Source organism: Myotis lucifugus, unplaced genomic scaffold, assembly GCF_000147115.1.
Source record: "Myotis lucifugus unplaced genomic scaffold, Myoluc2.0 scaffold_7, whole genome shotgun sequence".
In the NCBI taxonomy this organism is placed as follows: domain Eukaryota; kingdom Metazoa; phylum Chordata; class Mammalia; order Chiroptera; family Vespertilionidae; genus Myotis; species Myotis lucifugus.
The window spans coordinates 6038058-6061919 of record NW_005871055.1 but is presented as its reverse complement, the minus strand read 5'-3'; the positions used below and the strand labels follow the sequence as shown (position 1 = coordinate 6061919).

General features: G+C 36.8%; 1 protein-coding gene and 1 pseudogene across 1 annotated transcript in view; one reads left to right on the top strand and one right to left on the bottom strand.

Annotated features, from left to right (window-relative positions):
• GTF2F2 (general transcription factor IIF subunit 2) overlaps positions 1-23862 on the bottom strand; it is a 132451-nt gene that overhangs the window by 89763 nt on the left and 18826 nt on the right. The window contains exons 3-4 of the mRNA XM_006083525.3: positions 23691-23709; positions 22422-22566 (exon numbers count right to left, since the gene is read on the bottom strand). Coding sequence (XP_006083587.1) covers positions 22422-22566; positions 23691-23709 — 164 coding nt within the window. The remainder of the gene's footprint in view (positions 1-22421; positions 22567-23690; positions 23710-23862) is intronic.
• On the top strand, positions 9718-10571 carry LOC106695225 (annotated as a pseudogene).

Here is a 23862-nt window from a genome sequence, read left to right as displayed (position 1 = left end):
TTGGTCAACCAGAGACACACCAGGTGTACATGTGCACAGAGGAACAATCACGTAAAGAGCCATCTGCATGCCCAGGAGACAGGCCGCAGAAGAAAGTAAACCTGACAGCACCTTAATATTGGACTTCTGGCTTCCAGAACTGCGAGAAAATATATTTGTTGTTTAAGCCACTCAGTCTGTGGTATTTTGTTATGGCAGCCCTAGCAAACTAACACAATATGACTTAATACCTATGATCTAATTTTTTGAACCAACTAAGTGATCTGGTTGATGGATTTTTAATAAAATGTGTGTTCCTCTTGTGCTTTGCTTTCTTTGTTAATATTTTTATTGAAATATAATCTACATTGAAGAAAAATACACAAATCATAAATTTATAGCTTTGATGAATTTTCATAAAGTGAACATATCCATGTAACCACTACTCCAATCAAAATATAGAACTGCACTATCAACAATAAAAAACAAACAAAATATAGAACACTGGTAGCTGTGCTTTGGTTTTTAATTGATGGATTCATTATTAAATTTTCTGTACTAATCTCTTACACATCCTGAGTAATTTTGGTTCCTTCCTAATAATTATTTTTTTAACTTTCAAGCAAAAGTGTTACAGTGGACACAACCAGTATTGTTTAGAAATGCTGCAATATTAGATACATTAAACTTCTTAAAGACTAACATGTTAAAAATAAACCAACGAGTCATGGTCCAGTTTAAAACATTTATTTTTCTTTTCTTCTTTTTTAACATGAAGAGACTATGGTTATCTTTGTGAGACACAGTCAGATAAAATTATTACATAGGACCCAATTAATTTTTCTTTCTCTCACTTAATGCCTTTTAATATTTTTTTCTGACAAGAGTTAGAAGCAAGTAATGGCTTTTGTGGAAAGTGAATGTCAGTTGAATCAGTGATGCAGTTAATTTATTTGAATTATTTTTCATGAATTTTATAGTCTTAAAATTAAACTATTTAAAAAAACGAGTTTTTTCAGCTAATGCAGTATATTTTTCCCTTGTAAGTGTCTTCCTCAGTAAATTATATTCTAATGGCTTTTAAGTATTTCAAAAAGGCTGGAGAATATAGAGAACCTGCATATATAAAAGACTAGTGGTTATAAGTCAGAAATAGGGACGAGAGGTGATATCTGAGAAAACCTTCTTGAGACTGCAATGACTGTTCATGGCAGAATTAAAGAAGTCCAAATGAAGAGAAGGGTAGGGATGTTTACCCAGGGCACTGAGGGAGGCTGTAATGAACCCCAGAGAAAGCATTAGCAGTGTGCTCAGTCATATAGGGTGAGAGGACAGATAGCTGAGGAAGATGATAGTGCTCAGTTAGAGTGGTAAAAGGAGCTGACTGGGAAGCAGCAGAAACAGGCAGCAATTAGAGGAGAGAAAGCAATGTTTGCAGTGACACAGCCATAAAAAAATGGTATGCTCCAAAGCTACATGTTAGCTTCCTATTTAAAATTTAGCTGAACCTCAGTCTTAGGGTATTTGGGTCTATTAAAGTATAGTGTACCTGCAGTATCCCTAGGTATCACATTAGGGTTTTAAATCATTTGGATGCACAGACATTCAGAGAGAAGGCTGAGGATCAAAGAACGTATCAGGTCTCTCAAGGAAAAAAAAAAAAAAGACAGAAGCTGACTCTGAGACAAGGTTTTAAAGTTCAGGTAGTTTATTTGCAAAGTGGCCCCAGAAGACTGAAAGAGAATTGGGGGAGAGACACGAAGAGGAAAGAAGTCAATAAAGAGATGAGTTTAGAAACTGGTACCAGCTGTGTGCCACTGTGGAAAACTGTTGCTTAACCCTGCTGAACTCGGGAAGATAGGTTCAGACGTGTGCCTGGAGTTATCTATCCCACATGAGGTTAAGAGAGCTGGGTATTTATACACACACCAACTCCTGTCAGATACTGGTTGAGGGCTGCTCCCAGAGGGTGTGATAATATCCTGGCAGTTCTGACCTGCCCTCCAGATGTGCAGAAGAGCTGCCAGCAGAGAAAGCTCCCAGGCTGAGACACAGATGCTAAGATTTAGAAGCTGGTCAGTGTGCACAGAAATGAAAGAGGCTGAAGGACTATGGGCGGCACTGAGAGCATCTAAGGCATCTATATCACAGTCCCTAATCCATGGGAGTCTGTTTCTAATTTGGGAATGAAAGAAACATCGCTCTTTACCTAGGGGCTGTGAAAAAAGGGGATTGAGAACTGCTCTAAGTCCTCAGACATTTTCCATTGCTAACCAGTATAGGTGTTTCTCTCAAGAAACTGCTTAACGATGACACATAAGTTACAAAGTAAGAAAAAAGTCCTGCATAATAAAAGAAACCGATGCAGTCAACAGTCCTGTGTGGTTTGCTTTTATTCTCTCTGAGCAGAGAAGGCTAGAAGAGAAGGCCACAACTTCCAACCATAAAATATATTTTCAAGAAAGGCTCTTTTAGAGGGAACCAAATATATATTTATATAAAAACAGTATATGTCTGTAGAGTTTTCCCCCTTCTTCTTTTGGAATCGCTAACGATACCATATAAGCAAGAAACTGGACTGATGCACATACAGAGGTCAAAAAAAAAAAAAAAAAGGCGTCAGCTGCATTTCTTTTCACACACAGCAGCCTTTCAGAGCCGCTGGCAGGCTCTGTCAGTGCTTCGCCTCCGGCCAGGCCACAGCTGCCTATTTCTAACAGTTGGTAAGGTCATGGAAGAATGAGGTTTTTATTTCAGAACTTAAAAAAATGTTTGCTATGTCATTTTGCATTGAGCCACACAGGCTAGGTGGTTATGTATTTTTTATAAAAGAATCCTGATGGAGACATGTACTAAAGAATTTAAGGATGGAATGATGTGAATTATTTTCTTTAAAATAATCCAGTGAGGTACAAAAGGACAGTGGCTGGGGCATAGCTGAAACAAGAATGACCACATGTTGATAACCTGAAGTTGGATGACAGGTACATGAAAGTTCACTGTACTATTTCTCTACTTTTATATATGCTTTAAAATTTTCCACAATGAAACACAATGAAAGTTAAAAAGAAAGGTGGGGGCGGGGGGAGAGTGGGATGGGAAAGGAAATAAAGTTTATTTTTTTTGGTAAACTTCTGTTTTTCATGAAAAGCTCTATTAAAAAAAATTCTTCTCTACTAATATATATGTGAGAAATCAGGCACAGTTCAATTATTTTTACATTGATTTTTAGAGAGAGAGAGGAAGGGAGAGAAACATCAATGTAAGAGCAAGTCTTTGGTCGGCTGCCTCTTGCACACCTGCTATCAGGGATCGAGCCCAAAACCCAGGCATGAGCCCTGACCAGGAATCAAACTGGCAGCCTTTCAGTGCATGGGACAATGCTCAACCAACCAAGCCACAATGGCCAGGGCAGCCACAGTTCAGTTTTTACACTGCCATTTTCCTTTACTATATATTAATCTTTAAGCTTAAAATTAAAGAATTAAATCAAGCTTGAATTAAAGGGGTGAGAAAGAAACAGAGAAGGCATATCTTTCTAAATGTAAAAAACTTTTCAAAAGTAGTGAAATGTTTAGAACACCATATTTATTACTCCATAAATTTTCTTCAGTCAGGACTTGTACAGAATAAGAAAATTGTGCTTTTATGAGGCGCTGAGCTTATAGGATTCAGCTCTGGGGAAGCAAGGCAGATCAGGTGTGCAAGGGACCCGGCGGGCTCAGCACCCAGGCCCGGTGGGGGCGGGGGGGGGGGGAGCTGGATGGAGGGAAGCGGGGGAGCCAATCTTGTTTTAAAGGAGCAATCTGACAAACAATGGCTAGTGAAAAAATAGGGTACTTAAGAGTAGATATTTTTAAAAAACAGAAGATGAGACCTCAAGAACAGTCTCCTATAAGTACATAGATTTCTTCTGATATAACAAAAGAGAAGTAAAAAGACAGGAGGAGGGACAAGATAAAAGAATAGGAGGGAAACAACAAAAACGACCACTGGGGAGGTGAACAAGTTCTGGTCACTCTTGATGGCCCCTTCATATCCACAGTTTTGCTTTCTGTGGTTTCAGTCACCCGCAGTCAACTGCTATCCAGAAATATTAAATAAAAAACTCCAGAAATGCACAACTCATTAACTTTTAAATCACATGTTCTGAATAGCACGATGAATCTCAAGCCATCCCTCTGTCCAATGCATCCACACTGTATACACTCCCTGCCCACTAGTTACTTAGTAGCTGTCTAGGTTATCAGATCAACTGTCTCCATATCACAGTGCTTGTGTGCACATAACTCTTATTTTACTTAGTAATGTTCCCAGCCCTAGCCAGTTTGGCTCAGTGGATACAGCAACCGCTTGTGAACTGAAGGGTCCCAGGATCAATTCCAGTCAAGGGCACATGCCCAGGTTGCAGGCTTGGTCCCCAGGAGGGGGCGTGCAGGAGGCAGTGATTCTCTTGCATCATTGATGTTTCTTTTTCTCCCTCTCCCTTCCTTTCTGAAATCAATAAAAACATATTTAAAAAATAATAATGTCCCCAAAGCCACTGACATAACTTGTATTACAGGATACTGCTATAATTGTTATTATTCTCACACTGTACCTAATTTATAAATTAAACATTATCATAGGTATGTATGTATAGGGAAAAACATAGTGTACTACCCGCAGTCTTGGAATGTTACCCCTACAGATGGGGATGAGAGAGGGAGACTATTGTATTTTATAACTTTAATAATATCATCAATAGCTATACTAAATTGCTTGTCCACTAAAAATAATATAGTTTCTCTTATATTGGAACAGGATTTCTCTTCCTTGGCACTATTGACTCTTTGGGCTGAACAATTCTTTGTTGTGAGGGGCTGTTCTGTGTATAGCAGGATGTCCTGATCATTAGATGCCAGTAATACACTCTAAGTTGTGACAATAAAAAATGTCTCCAGATGCTGCCAAAGTTGCCCTTAGGTGAGAATCACTACACTAGACATCTACATCTAGAAAGCGGCAGGTTAAAAACATAGTCATAATCTGCAGACAATGATCAGACAGATTATTTTCATTTCTGCAGAACAAACCAATAGGGAATTTATGAAGAAACTAAAGTGTATAGTAAGTGAAACTATATATCATAGTAATATACAGCCCTGTAGAGCCTTTGGGGATAAAATTCAGCAGGGCAATGAGAGGTACAAATATATATGAATAAAGTAAAATTATATCTTTTAATAAAAGTAACTTGCTCTAATCACTGATAGCACATTAAAAAATCTACCATAATGCCGGGGGGTGGGTGAGATCTACCATAAATCCCTAAAGCTGAGAGGGGGTATATAGGGATTGCTATATTACCAGTATTCCACTTCAGGGTATGTTTGAAATATTCAAACACAAAAAGGCAAATTTTTCCATTCTAGTTCTCTTCCTGTTTTCATTGCTGCACATTACTCATGAAATTGTGCATCCACACTCTGAAAACTAGTATAATGATTTAGGGCACATGCTTACAAACTACATGATGTTGGTCAAATTAAATCCTATGTAAACCCATTCCTCTTACCAATAAATTAAGTCACAATGGTGCCTACCTCACAGGCTCCTTGCATGAAATAAATGAAATCATTCATATACAGTGCTCACCATAGTGAACAAAATAAATGCTCAACAGATTACCTATTTGTTAACTGCTTAATGGTAAGATGTACTATTAAACGTTGTAAATTTATATGTCTGCATAAAAAGTTTCTTTAATTCTTCCTAACCAAATAATGATACAAGGCACAAGAATATAGTTGAAATGTAGGCTTCAAGTTCATCTTGGTTACTTTTCCTATTCTGTTGTGATGTAGCTTTTCATCGCAGAACCTTTTGTCAGCACTGGGTGCCCCAAAAGTGGGACTAGTGAGGCTGTGGGAGAAGGGGCTGCTACTTTTTCACATAAAAACCTTCCATACTCTGTACGTTTTTAAAAATAAAGAGTATGTGTTGCTTTTTAAAGTAATGAACCAATTTTAAAGTCTTGGCTTCTTTTTTCCACAGGGAATTACTGTACTGGTACTATCACCATATCAACAGAATAAGATTTCAGGCAACAAAAATATGAAGCCAATGAAGTAAAATGTCTTGTATTTCTGTAGTAAGAGGCTATGTGGCAGAAAAAGAAAAATCAGTTACATGGCATTTTCTTTCTTTCAAATTTTGATATAAGAACAATACACTTATGCCCAAAGCACTATAGAAGAGACAATGCCTGTGTGCAACCAAAACCTTCAGTGGGGTCTTTTCTTTCTTTATAAAAAAAACCCACAAAAAACACTGCCACAAATCCATAAAATTATTTGGAAAAGCCAAAGAAAATGAATTTTTAAAAATTAAAATTTTTTCAATGACTTCATTTTAATATCCCAAGTAAGTAGTTTACACTGTAAAATTGATTTTACTAAGCTGAGTTTGGTTTGTAAAAAAGGCCAGGTTCTATCGAAGATCTTAGTATACATGAATCAAAACAAATAACCAGCTTTATAACCTGGAAGCTATAGAAAATCAAAAGGAAAAAAAAGAAACGTGTTTGTACAGCCTGTCATTTCTTCCAGGTATGATAAAAACATCCTAAATTCTTCTCAACTGCTTTACAAAACAGGAAACAGACAGGTTTGATAATAAAAGCTGAGCATCACAGATTTTAGGAAAAGGCAAATACAACATACAATAAAGTTAAAAAATATTAATGATTGTTTTTAAAAAATATATTTTTATTGATTTCAGAGAGAAGGGAGATAGAAACATCAATGATGACAGAGAATCACGCCCCTTACTGGGGATCGAGCCCGCAACCCAGGCATGTGCCCTTGACCGGAATCAAACCCGCGACCCTTCAGTCCACAGGTCGACACTCTATTCACTGAACCAAACCAGTTAGGTCTTTTTTTTTTTTTAAATATATTTTTATTGATTTTTTTACAGAGAGGAAGGGAGAGGGATAGAGAGTTAGAAACATCGAAGAGAGAGAAACATCGATCAGCTGCCTCCTGCACACCCCCTACTGGACATGTGCCCGCAACCAAGGTACATGCCCTTGACTGGAATCGAACCTGGGACCCTTCAGTCCGCAGGCCGATGAGCCAAACCGGTCAGGGCCAAACCAGTTAGGTCTTAATGATTCTTTCTGACATTCTCCATAAAAATCATACACAAAGGTATACCGAAAATAGAGGTCTAAAAGTTAATAGAAACTTCAGTAAATTTTCAGCAATAATATTTAAGTGGAAATCATGAGCACTGAAATTGGAAGTTTAGGTTATATTAATAAACTCATAGCAATGACTAAAGTGAAAATCAAATGTGCCAATATTCTTTTCATAAATTACGTATCAATTCTTTGGAGGAATAGTACTATAAATATTATCTAATTCTTATGCTACCGGTGTGATTTTTACATTGCAGATATAGGACTACATTACCAAAATAAAAAACACATGGTGCCAAGGCTAAAACAGAATTCAAACATCTTCTTTCAACCTCATGCTCTTCACTGATCAATCAGTTTTTCTCACCAGAAAACATGGGACCGAATTGTAAAGTTTCTCAATAATTACTTTTGATCACATAATTTATGTTAAAATTCAGGAAATTAAAAAAAAAATTCAGGCACTGAAGAAACAAACAAAAAGGCTTGTCAAAACATACCTTATACTAAAAACAATCTCTATTCAATCTAAGCACTGAACTTCCTTAATTGCTAGAAATTTGGATGGCATTCTTCTTAAACCATCTCCAAAAATGCTGTTGGTTTCTTACAGTTAAATTGTAAAGTTTTTGTTGTAGGCAATTGCAGACTCATCACAATGGGTCACAATAATAAACACTAACTCCAGGACAATGATTACCTCTGAAAAGGGAGGTGGGGGTGGAAGCAGAAAAAGGAAATGGATGTCAACTGTGTAACCTGTTTTATTTCCTTAAAAAAATATGGCAAATGTCCACAATTATAAAATATGGCTATTGGCCAAAGGTTACACTATTCTCTCCACTTCCATAGGATTGAAATATTTCATTATAAATATCCTTACATTCTAATTTTTAAATTTTCTCCTCCTCACTCTTATCCCCAGATTACTAAAGAGCTATTAACACCAACCACATATTTATGCATGCATACCCAAATATGAAAGCATATAAAACATGCCTTTCATCTTTCCAGCCACTGAATAAGAAACATTTTCTACTATTAGGCTTAATTTTTTAGAGTAGGCATGGCTTAGGCAGTTGACAGTAACACTGAAAGATGAATCTCTATATCAGCCATAAACCTTGGTAGCAGTTCAGGAAATATACAAAACACTAAAGTCATACATTTTTGTTTTGGTTGTTATTCCTCACAAGCATAAGATTGTCAGAAACTGGGATGATTTCAAATGTTCAGTAGCATGGATGTTACTCAGAGAAAGCAAAAAATAGAGCTTCCTTATTCCTTCCACAGGGACCTTTACATGTACCAGGTGTACCGGCTAATAATGCGGATTCTGTAATCAAAGAAAACATGATAATTTCAAGAGAAACATCAAAAGTACTTTATTCAAAGTAGTGTCCATCACGAGCTACACATTTCCCCCATCTTTCAGGTAATTTGTGGATACCGTCCCAATAGACCTTTTCTTGTTTTGAGGCAAACCATTCAGAGACCCAATTTTCTACTTTTTCGAATGTTTTGAAGTGCTGCTCAGAAAGTGAGTGTGCCATCTATCGGAACAAGTGGTAATCTGAAGGAGCAAGGTCTGGTGAATACGGCAGGTGGGTTAACACTTCCCAGGCAAGATCTTTTAACATGTCTTTAACTGGTTTTGAAGTATTTGATGGTACATCATCATGAAGCAAAATTACTTTGCCGTGTCTTTTGACAGATTCTGGTCGTTTCACGATCAAAGCATGGTTCAAATTGATTATTTGTTGTCGGTAATGATCAGTATTAACAGTTTCACCTGGTTTTAGAAGCTCATAATACATCACACCTTCCTGATCCCACCAAACGCAGAGCATTATCTTCTTTCTGAAGCGATTTCGCCTTGCAGTCGATGTTGATGGTTGACCTGGATCAACCCATGATTTTGTGCGTTTGGGATTCTCAAAATAAATCCACTTTTCATTGCCAGTCACAATTCGATGCAAAAAAGACTTTCTTTCCTTTTACTGATGACTTTTCAGTTGAAGCAACATTTTACTGGTGACTTTTCGGTTTTCCATTTGTCTTTCGTTCAGTTGATGTGGCACCCATTTTCCTTCCTTTAAAATCTTTCCCATTGCTTGTAAACGATCGGAAATTGTTTGCTGAGCAACATTTAATCTTTCTGCAAGTTGTTTTTGAGTTTGATACGCATCTTCATCCAATAATGCTTGTAATTTTTGGTCTTCAAACTTTTTCGGTTGACCTGGACGTTGTCTTTCACATCGAAATCATCACTTTTAAAGCATTTAAACCAGCATTCACAAGTATCTGGAGATGGAGCATGTTCACCATAAGCTTCCCAAAGTATACGATAACTTCTTCAAAATAAAGTAATGAATTAAAACTTCCCACAAATGCTCTTTTTTGGCACAAAATTCGACATCTTTAAATGTAAAATATCTATGATGTTAACACCTTCAGCAAATTTGACATATGAAGTTTTGAAGCTTGCTGTCAATACAACAAAACAGCATACATATCAAATCGCATATATGTAAACATATGTGTAACTCCATCTATTGAAAAAAATCCGAATTATTAACCGGTACACCTGGTAATTCACTGGGTGAGTTGGAAAGCCTGGATGGGATTTAGAGTTGGCTGCCATGGAAGTGCAGGGAGGTGAGAGAGAACCTGGAGTTGCCAAAGAATTCATCAGAGCTCAGTAAGCAGGCATTTACTCAGGCAGACATAGCAGCAATTCTGTTACCAATATTAAAGAGCTTGTGAGCATTTTGCTGTTCTGTTCCTGTCGAGAGGATGGCTCTGGAGACGGTGCCCAAGGACCTGCGGCATCTGCGAGCTTGTTTGTTGCATTCGCTGGTCAAGACTAAGACCAATTTGAATATGATGGTTGTGACAATTGTGATGCATACCTTCAGATGAAGGTTAACCGAGAGAAGGTATATGACTGCACCAGCTCTTCCTTTGATGGTATCATTGCAATGATGAATCCAGAGGACAGCTGGGTCTCCAAGTGGCAGGGAGTCAGTAACTTTAAGCCTGGTGTATATGCAGTGTTAGTCACTGGTCGCCTGACCCAAGGAATTGTGAGGGAGCTGAAAAGTCGAGGAGTGGCCTACAAATCCAGAGACACAGCTATAAAGACCTAGCAAGATGCAAGGCTGCCAGTGTCTTTGCCATGGCTTCCTGCCTCTGCTTATTTATTGTTCTGAAACTAAATGGACAGAACTTCAAATACTCCTCACTCTCTAATTCTGAGGCTTAACAGACTGATGAGAGAGCAACACAGCGTGTTCCTGGGCCATGTTACCTTCTTTGGACTACTAGTGGGGATGGGAGTGGTGTAGGTTGATGGATTAATAGAGTGAATTGAGTGTGGAGTAGGATTTTTTTTTCCTACCCACACCTCTGGCTGCCACTTGCCCATGGTCAGGGCTCTATATCAAATTCCAATAAACATGAACCCATAGCCCTACCCAGTTTGGCTCAGTGGATAAAGCGTCGGCCTGCGGACTGAAGGGTCCCAGGTTTGATTCTGGTCAAGGGCATGTACCTTGGTTGCAGGCACATCCCCAGTAGGGGGCGTGCAGGAGGCAGCTGATCAATGTTTCTCTCTCATAGATGTTTCTAACTCTTTATCCCTCTCCCTTCCTCTCTGTAAAAAAATCAATAAAATATATTTAAAAAAACACACACACAAAAAAAACATGAACCCCATAACTCTCTATCCCTCTCCCTTCCTCTCTGTAAAAAATCAATAAAATATATTTAAAAAAACACACACAAAAAAAAACATGAGAGCTTTTATTCTCTCATCTACATAATGGAGATTTAATTTAAAAGTGATATCCTCTTCAGATTGTGGGGAGAATTAGTAAATAATATACAGTACATATGAAGGCAGATTATACACCAACGTATAAGTGTAATAAACACTTAAGGGATACAGTTTAACAGAGGCTCAAACCCAATTAAAAATATGTACTAAACTCTTAATACAGTGGGGCCTTGACTTACGAGTTTAATTCGTTCCGAGACCGAGCTCGTTAACTCAAATTACTCTATCAACTCAATGCAAAAAATCTGCCGAGAGACAGCTGGTATCGCAAAAAACTCGTTAGTCGGGACACTCGTAAGTCAAGGCCCCACTGTATAACTAACAACAAGCACTAAAACAGGCATGCAAACCATTGCTATGAATGGTGCTGCCCTAAGAAGCAGTAGAGGAAGGAGATGTCTCCATTCGGATACAGCTAATAAAAAAAACTTCAATACATCACAAGATACCTCAAAATGGAACCTGCAACTTTTCTCATTATAGCACACTAAATCAGCATTCCTCAGAGCATGGTCTATAGAGGGGTCCTCAAGATCATTTGGGTGTCCACAAAGTCTATTTTCATTAAAATACTCAATTGCGCCCTAGCCGGTTTGGCTCAGTGGATAGAGCATTGGCCTGCAGAACGAAGGGTACCGGGTTCAATTCTGGTCAAGGGCATATACCTCGGTTGCAGGCTCCTCGCCAGGCCAGGCCCTGGTGGGGATCCTGCAGGAAGCAACCAATCGATGTATTTCTCTCACATCGACATTTCTCTCTGTCTTTCCCTCTCTCTAAATATTTATGGAAAAATATACTCAGATGAGGATTTAAAAAATAAATAAGTACTCAATTGCACTTTTCACTGTTATTTGCACTGATGGTGCAAAAGCAACAGTGGGCAAAAAGGCCGGTTTCACTTAAGAATGTCTTTGATGAACAGTCAAAAATGTTTTATTCAATTTTTGACCCTTGATACATATCCTTTAATATTCTGTGACACCAAATGCAAAGTACACATAAAGCACTTCCGCTGGATACCAACACAGGATGCCTGTGTCAAAGAAAAGCCTCTGTGTGATTGAGTTGGGAGCTGAAATAGCTTCTTTTGCCAGGAAGATCATTTTTATTTAAAAGAATGGTTGATCCTTGCTGGGTTGCTCAGTTGGTTGGAGTGTCATCCCATACACCAAAAGGCTGCAGGTTTGATTCCTGGTCAGGGTGGATGCCTATGTTGCAGGCTCAATTGGGTCTTACATGGGAAGCAACTAATCAATATTTCTCTCTGCCTTCCTCTCTCTCTAAAATCAATAAAAACATATCCTCTAGTGAAGATTTAAAAAAAAGAATGACTGAAAGACAAACTATGGTTATTCAGACTCAGGTATCTGAAAGATATTTTCTCAAAAATAAATGGAATAAGCTCATCTTTTCAAAGAAAACAAGTGACAATATTCATTATTTCTCAACATTAATAAAATTCAACATTTGAAGTCAAAATTAGAAGTTTTGAAAAACTTGTACCTACCACCATTAGCTTGACAGCTCTCCAATATTTAGACTTTCTAATTAAATCAATGGTGTTGATGAATGCAAAATTTTGATACTGTATAATGAAATGTGCTAACCTGTGGAAGAACCACATAACTCAGTGATTCAATATTCATCAAATGATGGGCACGTAATGTTATAAAATCATGCTTAAGTGGAGAGCCGCTCAAAGGGTACAAGATAAAACCAGTGGGTTTCAATGTAAAAGTACAAGAAGTTTGTTGATAGGGTTTCAGACTCTATATGGCAACTCACCTTTAAGAAACTTCCACTTGTAGAATTTTGTTGTAGTATCAAAACACGAATATCCACAATTATCTAAAAATACTATTAACTGCTCCTCCCTTTTCTAACTATATATATCCTACAGGTCAGACTTTCTTCAGATCCTTCAACCAAAATAACATGGCTAAACACTGAATTTAGAAGGTTTGAGACTCCAGCTTGTCTTTTAGGCTAGCCCAGCGATTTTCAACCTTTTTCATCTCATGGCACATATAAACTAATTACTAAAATTCTGCAGCACACCAAAAAATATATTTTTTGCCAATATGACAAAAAAAATAGGTAGGTCAATATTTGACAAAGGAGGCGAGAATATACAATGGGAGTAAAGAGTCTCTTCAACAAATGGTGCTGAAAAACTAAACAGACACATGCAAAAAGATGAAACTAGACCACCAACTTACACCATATGCAAGAATAAACTCAAGATGGATAAAAGATTTAAATGTAAGGCATGAAACCATAAAAATCTTAGAGGAGAACATAAGCAGTAAAATCTCAGATATTTCATGTAGCAATATGTTTACAGATATGTCTCCTGGGGCAAAGGAACATGAGAAAATAAACAAATGGGACGACATCAAAATAAAAAGCTTCTGCACAGCAAAAGAAACCACCATCAAAATGAAAAGGAAACCCACTGTATGGGAGAACATATTTGCCAATGATATATCTGATAAGGGGTTAATATCCAAAATATATAAAGTACTCATAAAACTCAACAAAAGGAAGATGAACAATCCAATTAAAAAATGGGCAGAAGACATGAATAGACATTACTCCAAAGAGGACATACAAATGGCCAAGAGACATATAAAAAAATGCTCAAAGTCACTAATCATCAGAGAAATGCAAATTAAAACCACAATGAAATATCACCTCACACCAGTCAGAATGGCTATTAGCAAAAAAATCAACAAACCACAAGTGCTGGTGAGAATGTGGAGAGAAGGGAACACTAGTTCACTGCTGGTGGGAATGCAGACTGGTGCAGCCACTGTGGAAAACAGTATGGAGTTTCCTCAAAAAATTAAAAATGGAACTTCTGTTGGAACCAGTGATCCTATTCCTAGGAATATGTCCTAACCACCCCCCCCCCAAAAAAAAACAATTAGAAAGAATATATGTACCCCTATGTTCATAGCAGCATGATTTATAATAGCTAAGATTTGGAAACAGCCCATGTACCCATCAGTAGATGAATGAATAAAAAAGTTGTGGGACATTTACACTATGGAATACTATGCAACTGTAAAAAAGAGAGATCTCCTACCCTTTGGGACAGCATGGATGGACTGAAAAATATTATGCTAAGTGAAATAAGCCAAATTGAGAAAGACAAATATCACATGATCTCACTTACTTGTGGAATCTAATGAACAAAATGAATCAACCAACAAATAAGACCCAAAGCATGGAGGTATTGAACAGACTGACATACCTCAATGCAGGGTTGGGGGGGATGAGAAGAAATAAACTAAAGAACTTATATATACTTTACTAGAGGCCCGAAGATTTGTGCAAGAATAGGCCTTTCTTTCCCTGGCTGCCCGCACCGCCTTTGCTCTGGCCTGGAGTGGCCTTTCCTCCTCTTGCCTTGTTGCATCAATTTGCATATTCCCTCTTTATTGGCTGTGGGCTCCACCATCTTTATCACGAAGTGACAGTTCATTTGTGTATTACTCTTTTATTAGATAGGATGCATAGCCCACGGACACGGGCAATAGAGTGGTGGGGGGTTAGGGCTAGGAGGAGGGAAGAAAGGGGGGGAATGGGAGATATCCATAATACTATCAACAATAAAAATATATTTTTTGAAAATAGGTATAATTTTGACTCATTCATACCAGATAGCTATTATTGTGTTGGCTGTTGTCATTTTTTTTATTTGACAATCTAAGGGAAAAGAAGTCAATACCCTGGCTAGTCAGGTATTGCATGTTTTAACAATTCTTGTGGCACACTAGTTGAAAATCGCTGAGTTAGACATTCATGAGATTTGCAAAATGCCACTCTTCCCACTAATTTTTTTTTTGGAAAACAGGTTTCTGGATTTTTTAAATTAAAGTATTATTTATATTAACATGTAATGTATAAAGGGGCCCTGAGACCAAAAAGTTTGAGAAGCACTATACGAAAGTGATATAAAATAATTACAATTATGATAGATATAAGGCTAAATAAAATCTCAGTGTCCTATTGCAAGGCAATTAGTAATATGCATATGGTGATAATTTAGGTGACACACTGTAATTCAAGTTTAAAAGCAATAAGAAAATTCAACAAAGAAAATGGCTATAGTTTGAATGCCAACAAGCACGCATACATACACATAAAGCTTAATTCCAACCTCTGAAAATTATATACATAATATTCCATTCTCAACAAATGGGGGATATGCACCAAGCTAATATTTCCCATAAGCACTCAAAAATTCAAGTTAAAATGAAAACATTACCTTTATTTATGCTTCATTTACCACACTTACAGGACAATAGCATACAAGGCAGATTATAAATTCAACGGTATCGGTTTAGTTTTCAAAATGACTGGTAATTCAGCATTTCAAAGGACATTTCCATATATACATTTTTCTTCAAATACAAACAAATACATTCTAAGGCATATGTATATTGGTATATGCTGCCAAATTCAAGCTTGCAAGTAAATAAGGCAGGCCACCACCAAATAAATTCTCACATACTTCCAATGATCTCAGCAACTATGTTATCTGGGGAATATATCTTATTATAATGTGCACAGTGGCTAACCAAGTGTTACAGCACACAGTGAACTCATCTAATTAGCAAAGAGAAAGAGAAAGTAAAAAGATTATCTTTACCAAATATATATATATATATGTAATGAGCAAAAAGTTAAGTGGAGAACAAAGGAATTTAATATTCACTTTTGAACCTCAAATGTCATAAGAAAAGGATATTAACTTTGAATAATGAAAACCCATCTTTTTGTCACTAAAAAGTCACCCTACTTAAAAACCACTCTTAAAAAATACCTTTACAGTACTAGTAATTCTTAGGAGAAAATAAAATATTTCAACACATTTGCTTTAACAAGCCCATCCATTATATGCCAGTCCTGTACTAGACACTGTGGAGAGAAGCATGAGGCATGGTGCCCTGCCCACAAGGTTTAATTAAGGGACAAAATAAGTATGCAAACCTTAGTGCCATACTAGTCCAAATGAAGGAAGAATCAACAGACTAGAGCAGTAAAGGGAATGATGGTTACTGTAAAAGGTCAACAAATCTCTGGATGAAGAAATTCAAGAGGAAAAGCAGACAGGTATCAGGAAACTGTAAAAAATAAGGGATTCCAGCAGAATGAACTAGAAGAGTGTGGAGAGGATGGTGAAGTTTTCAAAGGACTGCTTTGGGTTAAATGGAATAAAGAAATGTATATGTGTGATTCCTACTACAGAAATCACCAAATGAGGCAACTGATTACATGTGAGCATAAGAGGAGATTAATAATTATTATGGCCTAGAGAATGTATTATAGACAGAAATATGGACAGATGGAGACTAAAAGAATAAAGAAATGAATGTGATTTCCTATCTTCTGGGTTTAGATGATAAAGAAATCCAAGCAGATTGTTTGTTAAATCAGCTGAAGATGGTACTGGACATCAGATGAGAGACTAGGCTTTTGTCATTGCTACCACCCTGGTCCAGGTTTCTGTCTTCTCTCCCCTGGATTACCACAATAGTCTCCAACTTCTACCCTTGCCTCCAATGTCTCTTGTCATGGGCCAGCCAGAGTGAGCCTTTATAATGTTAATCAGATCAAATCACTATTCTGTTCAAAACCCTCCAGTGGCTCTCCATTTCACTCAGAGTAAAATCCAAAATCCTTACAATGATTTACAAAGTCCTTCATGATCTGCCATCGCCAATCCCCTTCCTCTCTCCAGTCTAATAGCCTACTACTTATTCTTCCCCCTTGCCCATCTATCCCACCCACACTGACCTCCTTGCTACGCCTAGAGCATGCCAGGCTTGCTTCCACCCTAGGGTAAATGTGTTACCTCTGTTTGAAAACTTCTAGTTGGCTAACTAATTCCACATGGCTCTTTTAAAGGCGTTCAAGACATTGTTTAAACCCCATCTTCTAAATATGGCCCAAGCTAACCACACTATTAAAAATTGCAAGCTCCACCCTAATACTCCTGATCCCACTTTCCATTTTTCCCCCTAGAGAACTTACACCTTACTGTCGGTGACAGAACTTACTTATTGTATTTGTTGGTTGCTGTTTCTTCTTACTAAGATGAAAGTACCATGAAGACTGAAACTTTGGTTACTAGAGAATTTCAAGTCTAAATAAAAGAGGGCCTGCAAAAAATCAATTTTCTAAATTAATTAACAGCTAGAGTGGTCAAATATAATGAAAACTAACAGCAAAAGGTCACTATGTTTCTATCAGTTCTAACTCTGCCCATTTTTTCCAATATTTTCTACCTTAGCAATGGTCTCTTATTCATCCAAACATTCAAGCCAAAAAAGCCTGGAAACCATTCAAGACTTCTCACTCTTCCAACTCCCCACAATCAACTCATCACCAAAAGCTGTCAAAATTACTTCTATCTCAAGACCAGCACTTCCCTTGTATCAGTTCAAACCTATTCATCTCTAAACTAAATTATGAAGTTCAAAACTGAGGTTTCCTCCTTAGATCTAACTGGAACTATTTACTAGATTTTAGATAGATATGACAGAGTATGACAGGTGAGAAAGCAAAGTGAAGAATAGGATACTTGAAGGTGAGAAAAATGAATTTTATCTTCACTTTCTTTCCTCCTATTTATGCACACTTATTCATATACTTCAAGGTCCAGCTCAAATTTTATCTCCACTTTCGAAGCCGTTCCCTGTTCTTTCAGGCAAAGAGCATACTTTTTTTCTCTTTGTACATAACTCCACTAGAGTACTTTCTATAGCAATCAGTTTTTTTAAACACTATTCTTATTTATTTTAATCCTCACCCGAAGATATTTTTCCATTGATTTTTAGAGATAGTGGAAGAGAGTGGGAAAGACAGAGAGAAATATCGATGAGAAAAACACATCAATTGGTTACCTCCTGCATACGCCCTGACTAGGGCCTGGGCTGGGGAGGAGCCCGCAACCGAGGCACGTGCCCTTGACGGGAACTGAACCCGGGACCTTTCAGTCCTCAGGCTGACACTCTATCCACTGAGCCAAACCAGCCAGGGCTATAGCAATTATTTTTTCACATATCAGTTGCCTAACTGAACAGAGTCTAGTATTATTTTAATACTGGCCCTAGCATCTATAATAAAAGCGTAATAGGCTAATTAGACCAGACATCCTTCTGGACAAAGCAGGGGCTGCAAGGGCCGAGCCCCTTGCATGAATTTCATGCATTGGGCCTCTCGTTAAAAATATTTGTTGAAAAGAAGGAACAACAACTCTTAGTCCAGAACTGGCAATTATAAGAAGAAAACCTAAGTTTGAACAAAAAGGTGAAAGAGACCCCTCCCCCCCAAAAAAGAAGTTATCTAGTTACCAATAAACGGTAGATAAAAATACTAAACTGAAGACCCAAGGGGGAAAAAAATAAAGGCCAAACACATAAATCATTTCCACCTAGCTAAGGTTAGAAAGATAGGGGTACTAGATAATAATGAAAATATTTAATAGAGAAATAAATTATTTAGAATTTCACAGAGAAATGTGGAGGTAGAAGAGGGCTAACCCAAAATAGCCCTTAAAAATAAAACATGTCACCCTGGCTGGGTGGCTCAGTTGGTTGGAGTGTCGTCCCATACATACATCAAAAGGTTGTGGGTTCAATTACCGGTCAAAGCACATACCTAGATTGTAGTACAATTCCTTCTCAGGGCATGTATGGGAGACAACCAATTGATGTCTCTCTCTCTCACATTGATGTTTCTCTCCCCCTCTCTCTCCCTTCCTCTTGCTCTCCAAAATCAATGAAAAAACATATCCTCGGGTGAGGATTAAAAACAAAAACAAAAAATGTTCTCTCAGATAGGCATACTCAAATTAGACACAAATTAGTTGTATACATAAAATGCTCATGAAATAGATTGTTTTCATTAAGAAGAAAGCACTATAAAACATACCATCATCCCCTTCTAATCCCATCTCCCAAAGAAACTCAAATACGTAGAATTCAATCATTAGAAAACCTGGCTCAAAAGGGAACTCTCAAAAACCAGCCCAGTATGATAACAAGAGGAATGAAGTTATTAAAATTAAACTCAACACAATGGGAACTCTCCCTCCTAGGAGCACAACTGCGCCTTTCCCCTCTCCCTCCCTTTCCCCCAGGCCTGTAACCTTTGCCCCTCTCTCTCCTAAGCTCTAAGGGCCACTTCTTTCACCTCTGTAACTTGTTTCCTGAGCCCATTTTTTCTACCACTCACTTCTTCTACCTCTGTCCTAAATAAAATTTCTCTTATTAAAATAAAAACAACACAATGAAATTAAATAGATTTTAATTCTTCTTAGAAAATTCTGTTTTATAGACCTGTTGCACTATTAAAAAGAAATGAAGAACCTAAAAAGTAATTTTTATAAGCAAATACAGTTGTATGCTTGAGGGAAAACATAAAAATATTCAAGATAATGCCTACCACATGTATATTTCAATGTAAAATAAACACTTAATGTAAAATGGCTCAGTTACTTATACTTTGACCGGTTCATGACCAACAAAAGTAACACTAGAGTGGTGGCTCTGAAGTTTTTTTTGGGTCACAGACCTCTCTGAAACTCCAATGAGAGCTATGGTCCTGTCCTGAAGAAAAACATGCAGATATACATATATACCTAGCATTTTAAATATGTCATAGCAATCACAGAGCCATGGAACTCAGTTGTAGAACTGATGACTTAATGAACAGAAATAGCAAACAAATGTAAGACTCCTCAGAAAAGAAAATAAACTTAATAATAAGTAACAACTCTAGAGATTTTTTCTTGATCATCCAATCAAAAATACCGAATATAAAAATCTCTATTGGCTGGATTTTATCAAGTGATATACACCCAAATAGAGCATGCACATGCCTTAAAATAACCTTGAAACCTAAAGTGTTTAAAAATAATATCTATTATTAATATTAGTAATAGTTATTGAGCATTTATTAAATACTGTATTGTCTTAAGTTTTAAATATACTTATGTTTATACATAAATGTAAATCATTGTTATTCTCATTTCACGAATACGGAAATTAAAGTACAGAAAAGTACAAAGAATGTCAAATAACAGTGACACAAAACAGAAATGATTAATGAGATTAAGAAGCAAAAAATTCCCTGATAGTGTATACCATCTAATAGCAACTTAGACCTGTATTTGGGTTAGCACAGTTCTACAAAGCAGAACATATTGTCCAAACTCCAGAAGAAGGATGACAATCTTGATCCCTTTCCATTCCTGGCAAGATAATCCTTATACCAGTGGTGGCCAACAGGTGGTCCTCGGACCACTGGTGGTCCATGAGGTCCGAAAGGTTGGCGACCGCTGCCTTATACCATATTCACTTTGAAGTATACTGTAACCAGAAATGTGAACAAAAAAATGTTCAAAAAGAGTATAACACAAAGTAAAGGGTTTATAAGATTAACAACGGAAGATTAATTCTGAGGATAACAAAACTTAGCTTTCTAAATTACTATCTTTTGTGTACCAGCAACAAATCATGCTTTGGAAAAATTAGCAATATAATAAGATGTAAAAATTCTGAAATAGAGCACCTTATTCTACAGGGGAAGTTCAAGCTCCACTATCTCAAACTTTCTTCAAGGTTCTGCCTCCTTCTTGCCATCTTGGTTCCATGTCTCTTCCATTCCAGGATAATCACAAAGGTAGAGAAAATCTTGCAGGTTCAATAGGTCTTACTAAATCCCATCAATCACAAGACAAATTTCAGATTCCCTGGATGTGCCTATGCTATGCTCTGCACAATGTTGCATACAATAAACATCTGCTGAATGGTCAAATCTTCTCCATGAGAAAATGTCTGTGTTTTTAAAAAACATGTTTTTATTGATTTTAGAGAGAGAAAAGGGAGAGGGAGAGAGGGAGGGAGAGAAAGAGGAGGAAAAGAGGAACTGAGGGAGACAGAAAGAGAGAGAGACATCAATGTGAGAAACATCAATGAGCTGCCTCTTGCACGTACCCCAACCCAGGACCAAACCTGAACCCACAACCTGAGTACGTGCCCTAATTGAACCAGTGACCTTTTGGTGCATGGGAAGATGCTCAACCAACTAAGCCACACCAGCCAGGGCAGAAAATGCATATATTTAATATTTTATACCTCCCATAATATTACATTACAAATTACAATAGCATCAGAATAATGCAATAAAGCAATTCTTTTATGTTAAATCACATTACTGAAAAGTTTTAATTTACCATTTTTTAGATTCTATGTCCAAAGGAAAAAAAGAAAAAGACTAATTTTTAAAATTCAATTTATGCAGTTATTAGTAAACCAAGACACTACAAAAATTTTATCTGAGCATATTCCTTTTTTAAAACAATGATGTTCTTAACATACTATAATTTGTATAGCTTTCTTTGTAATGTTTAATGAAGATACGACAAAATCATGGATCTTTTCTTTTATATCACCAAAAAACTTTTTGATACAGATGAGAAATCAGTTCCACTAAATAGGTGGCTTGCTGCTTCAATAGCAATATTCTAGATTCAGTAAAGGTTAAAAACCAAGAAACTATGAAAATAAACATATATTCATATACATATGCCACAAAAAAGTTCCCTCTATATTTAACTCACAAGCTGAAACACTTGCTCCTGAGTCACTGAACTGATAAAACATCTCATACCAAACACACAAAATTGAACTATATTTTACACAGAGCTTCCTGGAAGTCAATACCAATTTTAAAAAGTTAATCTCTGCATTACACAGGCCCTCTTAGCATAGAAAGAATATGAGAGCAAAAATTCAGACTAAAATATTCCCTAATTTCAAGCAGCATTAAAAAAAAAAAAGTTATAGCCCTAACCGGTTTGGCTCAGTGGATAGAGCGTCGGCCTGCGGACTCAAGGGTCCCAGGTTCAATTCCGGTCAAGGGCGTGTACCTTGGTTGCGGGCACATCCCCAGTAGGGGGTGTGCAGGAGGCAGTTGATCGATGTTTCTCTCTCATCAATGTTTCTAACTCTCGAGCCCTCTCCCTTCCTCTCTGTAAAAAAATCAATAAAATATATATTTTTTAAAAAGTTATAGCTGCTGAATATCAATTTACCAAAACAGGCAAGGATGACTTTATCCTGGCAAAACTCAGAATACTGTTTTTTCAACATCCTAGAAGACAGCTTGGTGCACCACACTTTTCCATCTGCTTTGTTCTATTTCTTTATGCCCCAAGTGGAAATTAAACGGTTCAAATAACACCCAAAATTCATCAATCACGGTCAAGAGAAGTAGCATGATATGAATAACAGAGGTAGAACAATAGGTGGAACAGCCTTGGTAATGACCTTAGAGTGCATGTTGAGACAGAAAATCTATTCAACATGTACAGGAATCACATTAAATAATTCTATTCTCACTTACCTGCAGAGCTCTCAGTAAATACTGTTAATGTTTGTCCTCCAACACTTTGCAAGACAAATGGATGTTCTCTAGGAGCGCTGACTGAAGCTGGTTTTCCACCAATATCATGAATATTTGCAAGATCCTCATTCAAAGTAAATGACACCTAATAGACACATTAAGTAAAGCTTATTACAACAGACTTTTGTATTCAAAAGTACAGAAATTCTGATAAGTCAAATAATTTTTTAAATGTGAATTTCTTCTAGTCATTTAAGCATTTTTTAAACTTCATCTAAAATTTTAATACTTAAGTCATAAAAAAAGACTTCCCACTTGTCAGAATAATGGGGCTAATCTACCATTACAAATACAAATAGCTTTCACATGTTTTCTCTGGTCTATGGCTGAAGAAATTCTATTTCCAAAATAGGAATATAATGTTTACCCCTAAGTTCTTTGAGGTCAAGAGACCATACCTTGTTATATTTATATCCTTAAAATATCCACAGTGCCTGGCACAGAGAAGGAAAACAGTATTTGCTGAATGAGTGAATATTTAAAGTAAATTAAGAAAGCAATTGTACTTGGAGGGGGAAAAGTGAGCTACTTAGAAAGCTTAAACATTCCAATAAACAGAGGATACATTTCTTTTGTAGGTCTTAATAACTACTGTGATTACATGGTGCTGTTTTATTTTTGAATACTTTAATAAGTACAACTGAATATTGACAAGGATAATTTAATGTTGAGGGTTAGAAAAAAAAGACATAGTACACATTCTTTCAAAATGATTTTTACTACATACTAGATCTCACCAAAAGAATATCAAATATTACATCGGAGAGATTTATAAACAAAAAATACTGATCTCCCAACCACGGAGGAAGATTATGGAGTATTTATTAAATATCTCTCTGCTGTGTGCTAGGTAATGAAAATTATATCCTGGACTTAATGGGTCAAAATCTAAAGCCCTCAAAGATCCAAATCAAATGCCTCTGCCACACTGAAATAATTTTAAAATATTACTGAAATAATACTAACTTTTGTAAATACTGAGAGGGGATATTTTAGGTCAAAGTAGAAAAATGCTAAGAAGGAACAACTAGAAAGGAGCCCTCTCATTCACACACGAGTGGTGTTTATACTACTATGTGTTCCTGACCATTAGCTACTAGTTTGATGCGGAGTTTTCCAGCATACAAACACCACCCTCTCTTTGCTATTACTAATGCACAGTAAAATAATCTCATGTTTTAAATAAAGTTTAAACAGAAATAATCTTACCTCAGTCCTTCCTTGATTCCTTAAAGAGAAAAAAGGAAAATTTTTTAATTATTTAAATTTCATGTTTTTTTCTTCCAAATTTATGCTGAAAATTTAAAGAAATAACACTACTGCATATTTCCATAAACTGTTATATTACAGAGCTTAATATTTACCCATGACTCTCTTCAAC